The 12,606-nt window shown below is 40.7% G+C and overlaps 1 protein-coding gene across 1 annotated transcript in view; it reads left to right on the top strand.

Annotated features, from left to right (window-relative positions):
• The window catches only part of LOC108029147 (neural cell adhesion molecule 1), a 70,589-nt gene that overhangs the window by 4,787 nt on the left and 53,196 nt on the right, over nucleotides 1-12,606 (top strand). Inside the window, exon 2 of the mRNA XM_017101276.3 lies at nucleotides 4,298-4,738. Within this exon, the coding sequence (XP_016956765.1) occupies nucleotides 4,534-4,738 (205 nt within the window). The 5' untranslated portion in view covers nucleotides 4,298-4,533. The remainder of the gene's footprint in view (nucleotides 1-4,297; nucleotides 4,739-12,606) is intronic.

The following is a 12,606-nucleotide window of genomic DNA, read 5'->3' as shown; positions in this document are numbered from 1 at the left end:
GCCTTATCATTTGTCAAAAAAAACTTCCCCAAATTGAATATTTGCATAAGTTTATTGAAACAGCCATCGGGTGGGTGATGTTTGACAAAGGGAAGGAAAACATAGAAGGAGTCTTCCCAGCCCTAATTCTGACTTTCTGTCCCTCCTCGAGGAGGCATCTGTTTGATTTGTATATGGAAGGCTTTGCAGCAGCCTTTGCCTTTGCCTTGCGTAAATCCATCTCTTGATTTTTCCCTTCGCTTTATACCTCATCAAGAGGAAAAATAAAATGTGGTAAAATATTTGATCAGTGGGAATTTATCTGTTGAGGTAACAATTTTTGTTAGATATAGGAAATTAAATAATATTATTTTATATCAGTGTACAATCTGGGAATAATTGTATTTCATTTACGAGCTACATTCATATTTAGAAGGCTATTTTATGTTTATGTTTAATAATTTCTTTTAGCTTTCTTAAATTGCATATACTAAGCGGAATACGAAAGCAATAAAATCCTTTTGTACAAAAATATTCCATTCTAATAGGGCATATACATGTTCTTTTAGTACTTCCTTAGTAGCCCGAAAACATTGTTAATATTTATCACTAACTCGACCATCAAAGTTAATCGAACTAGGCCAGAGCCTCGAAACCAACTTGATGGCATTTGGCTGACCACAAGTCATATAAACCATAAATGTCCATACATAAATGTGCGAGTGTGTGGGGAAATACGAAATACACGAAAAGATATTTCCTGTGCGAGGACATAAATTTCAACGGTCGCTGAGGCATAAAGCCAGTGGCTTAAGTGTTGGCCATGTGTCAACCATGGCTTGTCTCAACACACATATGTTTGGTTACAGATTTATTTGTACGTGTAAATGTACTTGCACTCGAAGGCATTAATCTCAACGACACTAAAAATCAGATATTTCGCCAATCGTAGTGTTCGCGCCTCCATTAATGTCATAATACGAAGGCAATTTCTTAAATTTTTCGCATATTAAACGTTTTGGCCATTAATAACTTTTCAAGGGAACTGGGGAGACTGAGGGAAAAAACGAAAAAATTCTGTGCATGTTCCAAATGATCGCTTCAATAACCACAAAGGCCATAAGAAACAGGCGAAACAGGCTGAGTCCTGCGGATAGAGATGGGAAATGGGGATTGGCATGGTAATGGGGATGTGGAAGGAAGTGAGTGAATGAATGAATGAATAACCGAATGAGTGACTGGCGGTCGGAATGAGGTAGCAAGTGCATGGCAGATTGGAGTGACGGACTGGCCAGAGTCCGTTTGAGATTGTTTGTTCTCCACGGCCCTTTGCACATGATAAAAATTTATTTAGACCAAATAGAAAAGAATGAGGCTGGCGGGAATAATAAACTACAACAGGCATTCGAGCCAGACACAAAGTGAGCGGGCAATCGAGGGTCAGGAAGTGCCCGGGCAGCCATTGACAGGCGGGGAGGCGGCAGGGCTTGGAGGGGAAAAAGTGCCACAACTATTGTGTATGAGTCCCGGCCTCACTGCAGAAGATCCTTGCCACGGGCACTTCGGTTCCCCAGTCAGTCTGCCACTGAATGGCAGCAACGACAGGCCACTGACGACGACTGCATGCAATAAAATGTGTCTATCAAACGTATCCCTACATTCTCACGCCAACGTTTCGTATGCTTAATATTCCCTTCGACTTACTGGGCTTAGGTCTTTATCCTGAGTTCTAAAATCAAAAGATCTTCCACATAATATTATCTATTAAAAATCTAAAATAGAGCACCAATTAAAAATTGAACCCTCTAAGGTTAAATAAATATATAAAAATATTTGATATTCGAAATATGTTGTGAGTTGTTCAAGAATCCATTTTATTAGTTTAACCATCTTTAATATTCATTTTAAAAATAACATTTTTCCATCAAAACTAATGTTTGATTTCCAACTTTTATGTTGCTCAAATATTAAATGTTTGTAGAAAAGCTTTTAAAAGATCCTATTTTTATACCAGTGATTATTTTTATAACTTCACTATTAAATATAACTAATTTTAACTATTCTTACTACTGATACTAATTTGTGAATATTTTTTCTTAATCATGAAATCAAGTATCTGGAGGTTTGCACATGAATCTCGCGTTCCATGCAATTTCAAAATAGTTTGCTACCTAGGGAGTACATTATTCGGACTCAAAGTTCTGGAAATGTTTTTTGTTTTGTTTTCGGTTTCCCCATGCCTCCCCCTGCTCCCCAGCCCGCCCCTCGATGTTTGTCTATTGGTCGGATGGTTCTGTTGCTGGTTGTTGGTTGCTGGTCGCTAGCTCGGCCGGCCGACGTTTCCGTTTCCGCTCACTGTACGCCATGTTGGTTCTGCCATTGCTGCATTGTTGTTTTTGTTGCCTGCTCTGAAGTGTATGTGCGCGTTCTTTGTGTGGGTTAATGTGCGCACTCGACTGTGCGCAAATTGCTCAAGTGTAGTTCAAGTTGAGCCCCCTCACAGTTTATATATTTCCAGCCGTTTTTTGTGGTGCATACTGTAAAAGAAAATTTGTTTTTTTATAATTGCCAGCCGGACCATTAGTTTTATCATTATTATTTTCCCGCCGAGGGGTGGGGCTTCGCTTTAAGGTCCTTTGTTATTATTATTATATTGCCTCACATTGGCACCTTTCCGGCAGTTTCGCGTCCCCTTGTTGCTTATCTCTTGGCCATATTTCTGGTCGCTTATTGCGCTGTCTTACACTCTTATCATTATTAAGGGCAGGTGCCCCTCTATCTCCACTCCTTTTCCAAGTTGACGACACTCGACGGACACGTTGACAAAATGACAATGGCGGTTGGAGGAGGAGGTGGAGTCGGAGGACCAGGAAACCAAGTGTGGGAGTCCTTGGGCCAGAAGCTGGAAAATTTGTACCCAACTTTGTGTTGATACTTTCCCTGCGCCTTGTAGCCTATTGATTTGCCTTTTTTTTGTCTATGCCAGCCCAGGGTTAACATCTTCTCCATCTTCGTCCATTTTTTGTATCTTGGCTACCTTTTGTGTCTGTTTATTGGCGGTGCCTTTTCCTCCTTTGTCAGCATTTTGTTCTCTCGCCTCACCTCTAAGTTTTCATACCCATTTCTCCTTTATTTATTTGCAAATCATTATTATTTTCTGGGGACATTTTTCCCGAAAGTGAGATACACGAGATGCCCTTTTGTTCTCCACTCGTGTGCCAATTTTTTTACCTTTTATTTTATGTCAGTTATTCTGTTTTTTAAGGTAAAATACAATATTTCCCGTCCTTTGTTGAATATTGCTTATGGCGAATTTTATCGTTCGCTGGCAATCTATGGATGGTTAGGGGGAAGATTTAGGGGTTGGGCAAGGGTAGGGTTGATGAACGGAAATGGTAACTTTTTGTGTTTGCTTCAGTGCCTTATCTTTAACTTCAGTAAACTGTTTTAATAAATTGGTTTGTGAAGAGTGACGTGTTTGTTTCATTTTTACTTAAATTTTAAAGGTAACAGAGAAAGAACAACACAAGGAATTACATTTTATGAGAAATTAAAAAAAATAGTTCAGTAGTTACCTAGTTTATTTTAATTTAACTCAACTAACTAAAAACCATTCTTCAAGCATATATCACATTATTCATATTCATTAATCCTCATAATCCCCACGGGGATTAGTTAAGAGAGTAACTTATTGTTCTATCATATCCTACGCCAAAGCTGCTCACATTTTAGTATTGTAATTACCTTGCATAAACCATATTGTATGTGTTATATCGCGTAATCCCAAAGAATAACCAAGTTCTGCTCATTATGCAAGCCACCAACAAAATTAAAACTTTCGCTTCCGAAATATTTTATTATTCCATTCCAACCTCTCGCTTCAATAATTACTCTCCTTAAATTCCATGACTAATGTTGTCAAACCACCTTTTGATTCACCCCTCAAAAGGGCCAAACTTTCCGGCAAGGTGACGAACTTGCTCATCTCTCTTTGAGAAACTTTCCTGCCCGAAATTGAGTTTTCCAACCCCAACCCCAGCCCCAAAACCCCTCCCCCAGCCCTGTGAACATGAACATCTGTGTGAGGTCTTAACGGGGCGCGTCGCCTTACAACTCGATAATTGCGGCTTCAACTTGACTTTACCGAAAAAAAAAGAATCAAATATATAGGTATATATAAAATCGGAGTGGAATAAAAGAGCAAAAGAAACTTGTTCAACTTTTTAACTAGCCTCCAAACTAAAAACTTTTCAATACTCAAACCAATGGAACCAATGGATTCACCCCCTGCCTTCCTTTCTTTTTTCCTCAATTGCAGCTGCTGCCACGGGGAAAGCGGAGACCGTTGAGAAAATCGAAAATGTGCTTCCATTAGGAGGACGAGAAACTGGAGAGGTCGGCGCGGAGAAGAAAGAAAAACTGCAGCGCCAAATCTGCAAACCAAATCCAACTTAAGTCACATCAAATTAAAATCAACAACCGGCGAAGGGTGAAAGCAGAAAGGAAAATTATAAGAAATATATATATATAGAGAGAGACAGGAGAAGGGGGGAAATGAAGTGCAATAAAAGTCAAATGGCCACGTTAACAATGTGGAAAATTTTTATGGCCCTGCTCCTGGCGATGGCACTGCTAATGCCGCTCACATTAGCGCGCCTGCATTCCACTTCCGGCGTAGGAATGTCCGGCGGATCGAGCAGCATGGGTCCTGGCGGAGGAGGATCCGGGAGTGGGGGCGCATCCTCGAAGGATTCACACGGTAAGTCCACCTCTATCCCTCGCTTTTTTTGATTATTTTAAATGGCTGTGGCTGCACTCGGGGTCCAGGCTGGAGAGTCCAATAAATAAATTTAAATATTTAACTAACTTGCATTCGGAATGCGGCACCACTCGCGACTGCCACCTCGCCGGGAGTTGCCAAAAAGTCTGGAAAGGAGAAAAAATACTTGCATTTTGGGTGGGAAAAACTTTAACACCTCGTTGCAACTGGAGGCACGTTGTCCTGGCACGTGTCCTGGCATTTATGATTTCATTCCGCTCCGCTGTAAGTTCTGCAGGCAGCGTAGTGCCACAGAACGAGTAGCTTCTCGTTTGGCTGCCTCTCTAAACTGTCCATTAGCACCCAAGCAAATGCTTATAGAATTTTGAACAGGGTTCAAGCAAGGTGGCAGTCAAAAACACGTACCCTAAAGCAATGCGATCTCAGCTAATGTAAAGCGATGCTGCAAGTTTGGACATATTTGATTCATATTTTATTTCTAGGAATTAATAAATCGAAGGGTACTAGAATTCAAAGAAAAAGTGATGGGTTTTAAGGGAAATTTAACTATGGTCTTTACCAATGGTCGATAAACTGATTTTCAGAAACATATTTTGGTCTATAAGTAAGTTGTAAGTGATTATAATTTCTTATATTCAGGCTAAATTTTCAGTAGAAAAGGTTTTGTCAAAGCGAATTTGCCGCGAAATCAACGTTGTGTTAACTTTTCATTTGCAAATTAACCCTTTTCAAACCATTTGAGTTCTTATTACATCTTACTTTGAGAAAAACGTTCTAACAGATCCTTATGAACTTTTCATGACAAGTGAAATGTTAATAAACCAAATCATACTTGATTGTAGTGCTTATAAAACACTTGAAACTTTAACTATCAAGTAGGAAAGCAGAGAGAACAGACCGCCACAAATCAAAGCCTTGCTAACTTGCGCTGTTGATTGAAAAGTTTATTCCCAAGATTTTTGCAGTTGTCACCCGAGCCCAGCTAAGCTCTCTTCATGGAGATTCTTCGGCAAAGTCTTGGGCCAGCCGAGCAAAAAAGGGAGAAAACAGCTTTCAGGTGTTTTGAGCTGCGAAGAGCTATTTGACAAAACTGCCGGGGCAAAAGCCGGGGCTATTTATTATGCCCACAGGATGTAGGAGCAGGAACACACACGCACCCTGGACAAAAACAAGGTGAACTGCGTAAATCATTTCCACTTTATGCGCTCTCTAAGCCAGACAGTGTCAACAAACTGCAAAGGCTGTGGACCTGGGAAAGGGATAAGATATACCGGAGTTTGGTTTGGCACGGGGACAGGGGGAGAACAAGCATTATGGAGCATTAAAAAGTACAGGAGCAAAGGCAGGGAACGGGCTGAGGGACAATCTCTTGGCAGTCAAAAAGTTTTGGCCGTTTAGAAAAGTGTCAAGCATTTTATCACACGGAACCTACCCGAAAGTGGCCAACAACAACGACAGGCGCAATAAATCTTTAAGAAGCTGGCTGGGAAAATCCTCTGGTTTTTCCTCCTTCTCCCCACTTTTCCCCACCCAGCTAATGCATTCCGGCTAAACAGGCGGCCATAAGTATGCAACGGACTGGCAAACTCGACTGACACAGTGACTAACTGACGAATGTCCATCTCCTTAACTTCCCGCCAACGATTTCCCGAAAGCTTGTCAACGTGTTGAGTGCAGCAGTTACCAAATGCTCCGGGGACCGGGATCCCGGAAAAGAATGTGGACGACGGGGCCAGTCATCGCATCGCAGAGCATCGCACCTTTGCCGCACTTTCGGTTGGCAAACTTTGTGGCTAGCAACACGTTTTGGCCAACAAAAAATATGAAAAAAACGAACACTTTTGCGAAAACAAACACGCGAAGGAACTGGCGATTGACGCTTTTTGTTACGCCCGGAAAACGTGTCCCCGAGCGGGATGAAGGATTAACCCTTCCACCGCCAAAATCGCTTTGTGTGGCTGCAAATTGAAATTCTGTTTTTTGGTTGACTTCAAGTTGTAGTGGTTTACTTACGGATGTTATGACGTTAGATGCAACAATCTTGCCAGAGAAAAGTGAAAAAGTACACGATTTCTTACCTTTGCATATATTGTAGCATACTTTGCGACACTTTGTTTAGGTGAATTTAAAATAAACATTTTTAGAATACCCTTGATTATTTGTTGCTATTTATATTTTTAAATCTTTAATAATAAGGCACTACCATATTAATATGCAGAAAAGAAACAGCTAAAATAGCTTATATTAGTTTATACAATTTTCTAAATTTTCTAAATTTTTCAATTAATTTGTTGAAACTTAATACTCCGCCCAAACTGAAAGCTAAGCTAAACCAAAACACTTCCAGGCATTTTGTCTCACCAAGCACAAATTGGGCTTTATGGTAAAAATACTTTCTGCAATTAAATTGTTTGAGTTTGAGTGAGTGACAAACCCGTTGAGTGGAAATTTTACGGTTTGGGGGTGGGGAAAAGTTGTCGTAGAATTTCTAATTACTCGAAGGGATGAATTGACAGCAGGTTGACAGGTGAGGAGAAGCACAGATGGGATTTAAGCACGCCCACGAATCTGCGGCTTTAATTAATTAAGAATAAGGGGGCGAACTTTCTATTTTTGTCACTCTCAATACGAGGGCGGCGTAAATATTTTAGCAGGGATTCGTTTACCTTTGTGTCCGGTAAATTCTGAAGATTCCCAGAAAGATACTAAGACAAAGTGAAATTTTAGAACCCTTATCTACGAATTCCCCGGCTTTGTGGCTACTAATGGGGTGGCTTCCATGAGGGTGGGCATTTGCTGCATTTTTGGCTCCTTTGTGAATTTTGTCGCGCAATTTTCGCCGAACATCAAAATGCAGCAGCAGCCGAGGCAAAAAAAATTCAAAGCATGCGCTACAAAAGCTTTTAAAACAAAGCCTTGACTAAAATTCCAAAAAAAGGGATTTTCGGCGACAAAGGCGTTGTACCGAGGGGCGTGGCAGGGAGGCTAGACGGAAGATCACAAAAGCCCTGATACAAGAAAAACATGCACCGTGCATCCTCCTTTCACCTTCTCTCGACATTTTCGGGGCACAATTTTGTCCAAAAAGCGGGGAGAAAATGAAAGTTTACATGTCCTGGCCAGGCGTCCGTTTTGGTTGTATTTGTGTGTCTTAGTTCGCCTAAAAATATACCTCACCAATTTCTAAAGAGTCGCCTTGGCAAAGGGTTTACGAAAGTCAGAGGGGCAGGGAAAACTGGCTGGTGAATGGCCCATGAAACCAACTTTGGTTCCGTTGCCTTGCCGCCTGGCTTCGCATTTTTGTGACTTTCATTTGCCATAAATTATTTTATGTTATTATTACACAATACACAGAAAATGGGGAGAAGGGAGAAAAGCTGGTGGCCAAGAAGGAATGGCTAGAGCAACAAGCAAAATTGAGCATATTATTTTTGCTTGGTAAAGTCTTGGCAAAGAGTAAATGCTTCAGCTGGACAAAATTTAATGAAGTACAAGAAAAATACGTTATCCTTAATTTAAAAACTTCAAGGAATTAAAAAACATAAGACAAATAATTAGTGGTTGAAGAAAATCAATCAAGCCGTACCCTTCACATACCCGAGGGGCTCACAATAGTATTGTCCGCCGTTTAATGACTTCAACAGAAATTTATTAGACGCCTAAATCCATTACACCTTACCGAGAAATTCAATCAACGTTTACCCGCGCCCAGAAACATTTACGTTTAGGACTTGATTTCATTGATGAATAAATAAAAATACTTTGAATTCTCTGCCGCGAAAGGCAATTTAAAAATAGGACCAACATTGTTAGCCATACAATTCCGAGCTTAGCCTATTTAAGGGTTCAGCACTAGGTAATTTACCTCGACTTCAGGTTATATAAAAGTTTTATACTCAAATTGAGTACCTGGAAAAGGAAATGTTGCCGGCCCCTACGAACAACCCCTTCAGTTTGTTGCCACTGCTGATGATGATGATGATTTCGTGCCTGAAGAACTATATAATGGATATCGTGTTTTATAATTAATATTTATGGGCAGCAAACATACGACAATGTGGGGGGATGGGAAGAAATAAAACAATATAAATATGAGAAACACAAATAAATTCATACACCGAGTCAATGTACTTGACTTGACCATAGGCCAGCTCTGCTTTTCGCTGCCCAGATCGGGGCACTCCGCCTCATTTCGTGTTGGCCAGTGATTATGTAATAATTAACTGTACATTAACTATTTGTAACCATGAAATTCCTTGGGGCACCCAAACCTCGGCCAGCTATCTGCATAATAAAGGATTTCGGTTCGTGTTTTGACTTTGGCACGATATCAAAACAAAATCCAAAAACATTTCACTTTTTACCACGAAGCACTGATGCGCTTCAGTTTTTCAGGCTCATGGATTTATTAAGTGGTTAAAGTAGAGTAACTCGTTGAGAACTTTTTAACCAACTTGTTAAACCGTTTCCAAAGATTGACAGTAAGTTAGTAACTCGCTGAACTATGAGAGTTCCGCTTAAAAGTTTCGCCCAACTTGATTAACAACTTAAACAACTTGCTTTAAGGGTATTTTAATGGCCCTAAGCAAATATTTATATTTAATTTTTAGTGCAATTTTTACGTGAAATTTAACACCAGTATAAGAGCCCAGACAGCTGGGGCAGCAGTTACTGGACATTTGGACGCACACGCTGCGTATACGTAATGGCAATTGAAACCCGTGAGAGAGGTGGGTGGAACACTATAACAATAAATCTTATTTATGTCTTTTTGTGCGATTTTTATGAGCTGATTTCTGATACCAGCTGAATTTTCGGGCGGGGTTCACTTTTGTCGAATTACCGGAATTGAGCAAGAATAGTTTAAATAAATGGCAGCAGAAAAAATGTTCGCCATAAAATACAAGTGCCAGCTTCGGGAAGGAGGGTAGGGAAGTGCTTGCAAATGCGTTGGTCATGCTCGGCACTCCAAAACGAGTCTTCTGTAATCTAATTTGAGCTGCCATTAGTGTTTAACACTGGCGTGGCCGACGAGACTCCGCCAACGAATTGCCTCTTCATCAATCAAAGGCTATGAAACTCCCGTGGAATGGGAGGAAACTTTTGGGGTGCCTGTGTGCGTGTGCTCGCCGCGTAATTTAAGTTGTGAAGTCGGGCAAAACACGCGCCGGGAGCCTCAAAAATATGCTTTGAATGTGCCCCACAAACATTCATTTGCGGCATGTGTTTGTAATGGGGCATTCGAGTTTTATTCAGGAAGTGCCGGCAAAGCTTTGCTCGAGCAATGTTTGTTCAGCTAAATATTTAACATCGAATTAAAAGATCAAAGGGAGCATCTGATACTAGTTCAATAGAGTTCAATAAAACGAGGGATCCACACCGAATCTCTGGGGTTTTGAATTCACACAATTCTCAAGTATGCAACAGCATATTTAAACATTAGAAAGACGAGACGAAATGCTCAACTTCGGATTATAAGATCAAAGGAAGCATATGAGGATAGTTTAATTGAGCTTTTAAATTTCTTTTAAGGTGTCCAAAAATATGCAAAATTATATTTTAAGGTCATAAATACAATGAATTTATTTGGAAGGCCGAATAACAAATTCACAATTAGACACCTAAAATGACTTTTAAAAGTGTTTTGAAAAGCCTTGTAATTCCATTCAACGTGAAAATAATTTGAACCATTATCAATTTGGGCTATCTGAGATATCGATTTAACCGTCAAAGGTCTTCAAACCGTTCCAGTTCAGTTGCTTAGCTGTCTAAGCCACACCGTTAAAAGTTTGTTTAGAAGGCCAAGAAAGAGGGCAAAGAAGAGGTGGGTACATTTGCATAGTCTGAAGTAATTGATTTCTAAACTTGACACCTTCGCCCGGCTAAGCAGCTTAGGAAAGCGTGAAAAGTTGGTGACCCTCGGTTGATTGGCCACCCCTTTTTTATTGATAGGCGTAATTTTCAAAAGAACAATATTCCCCTGCCATAAGGTGTACTTCGTATACATCTGGCTCATTAAAAGATTTGGCATAAACGAGTTTTAGCATTTGATTAGGCTCCTTGTTGTGGCCATTTAAATGCCATTTTCTCCAGAGCTCTGCTTCGTTGCAATTAGATTTAAGTGTGGCTGGGGCGCTGGTAACTATGAAACAGCAAAATGCTTTTAATTTATTGCGACACTAATATACATTAATGTCTTGGGCCAACTGCTAAAGGACACCCCAAGTGACACGGCCTGAGGTCACGGATCCAGCCCGGCCAAAAAACCCAGTGGCAGACACAGACACAGTCGTAGACACAATTAAAAGTCCATGGCCCAGAGAAATGTTAATGACAACAGACTGCCACAGAAGTGGACTAGCAAGGAGTTTAGTATAAGCCTCGGTCTGCGATTCAGACCCTCCCATTTCGTTGCTCCCGTCCTCTGAGCGCGGTTCCAACGAAGCCTGCACAAATTTTTCGAAACTACCGTAATTTGCATATTTTAAGTTGACTTTTATTGCATTAAAAATGGTAGTGGCTTTGGCCATTGCGGCCTCAGACCTCAGGGTGTTGGTCTTAACCGAAAAAAGCACTTACAGTGGGCTAAGGTGGGTGAAAACTTGACTAAAGTGGAGAAAGAAAGGTCAAAGAACTACACTTTATTTTTACTCAACTGAAATGACTAGTGTTTTTCAGAATTTTTTTTAAATGCCTAAAAGTATGCTGCATTTTTTATCTGTTAGAACCCCTCTGAAATAGGTTATTTTTTTTGTTTTGCCAACTTTTAGACACCTTTGTAAATTAATTCGTAACTCTAGTGATTTAATTCTATCTGCGATAGAAGTAAATTATTTAAAGAACACCTCTGTATTCCATTTGACTTGAGACCCTTAACCTTTGTCCAGTGTGCTCGTCTGTGTGCCTTGACTGCTGTCGCCCCTTCAGCTTTTTGCTACCACTTGGTCTTCCATCCACACTGAATGACCCTGTGGAAAACTTGTAAGAGACAGATTGCAAAAATACAATTAAAATGTTTTAGTGAAAATTAACTGCAGTTTAAATAAAACGCTACGTTGGCCAGTAAACCACGCAAACCGAACTGCTATTGCTCTAGATGATGATGACGATACTGGTTGGCTGGCTGTGATGTTGCCTCGTGTTTTCCTTTGGTGGTTTTAGTGGTTTAGGGTTTTACGTTAAGTATACGCACCGAGTACATAGTCAAGTTGAACCCACCTGCCCAGAGGGCTCGAAGATGTTTGCCCCGGCCCGTGGTGTTACGCTTGGTGTGATGTGGCTGGCTTGGAGGGGATTTTGCAATTTGTTGGACTTCTTCTCGGTCGTCGCCAACAGCGTCGTCATCATCATTATCATCAACAGCTGCTTGTCTAGTTGCTTGTATTTCGTTGCTGTTTTGCGGCTGGCCTAGAAAGTTAATTGAAAAAAAGCGAACAAAATACACCGAAGGAAAGCTAGCCGAGCGGATGCCTGTGTGAAAAAAGGTTTAATTTAAATAAACTACAGGGCGGGCTGCTTGGCTGGGTGGCTCCAAGAGGTTGTTGTGGTTATGGGCCAGTCCAGGTGTTTCCGACCTGCTGCGGCTTAGCCGAGCAACCAACGACGTTTAGACGTTTTTAGTGCCACCTCCAAGGAAACTTGAAATTGCCAAGGTGGCCTGAGGTCTTATAGAGGTGAAAATCGAAGGGGGAGATTCAGCGGAAGATCTGGGATTAAGTTTGTATTGAGGAGTGGGCGCTTATTTATTAAGAGGTTAGTAAACATACCCTTTGGTATTCATAGAAATTCCTATAGTTCAACGAACTTAGCTGAATTTATTTTAAAATATTTCCTGTGTCTTGCTCAGC

The sequence above is a fragment of the Drosophila biarmipes genome, chromosome 2L, assembly GCF_025231255.1.
Source record: "Drosophila biarmipes strain raj3 chromosome 2L, RU_DBia_V1.1, whole genome shotgun sequence".
NCBI lineage: Eukaryota > Metazoa > Arthropoda > Insecta > Diptera > Drosophilidae > Drosophila > Drosophila biarmipes.
Note: the sequence above shows the minus strand (reverse complement) of the source record. Positions and strands in the feature narration are given on the sequence as shown.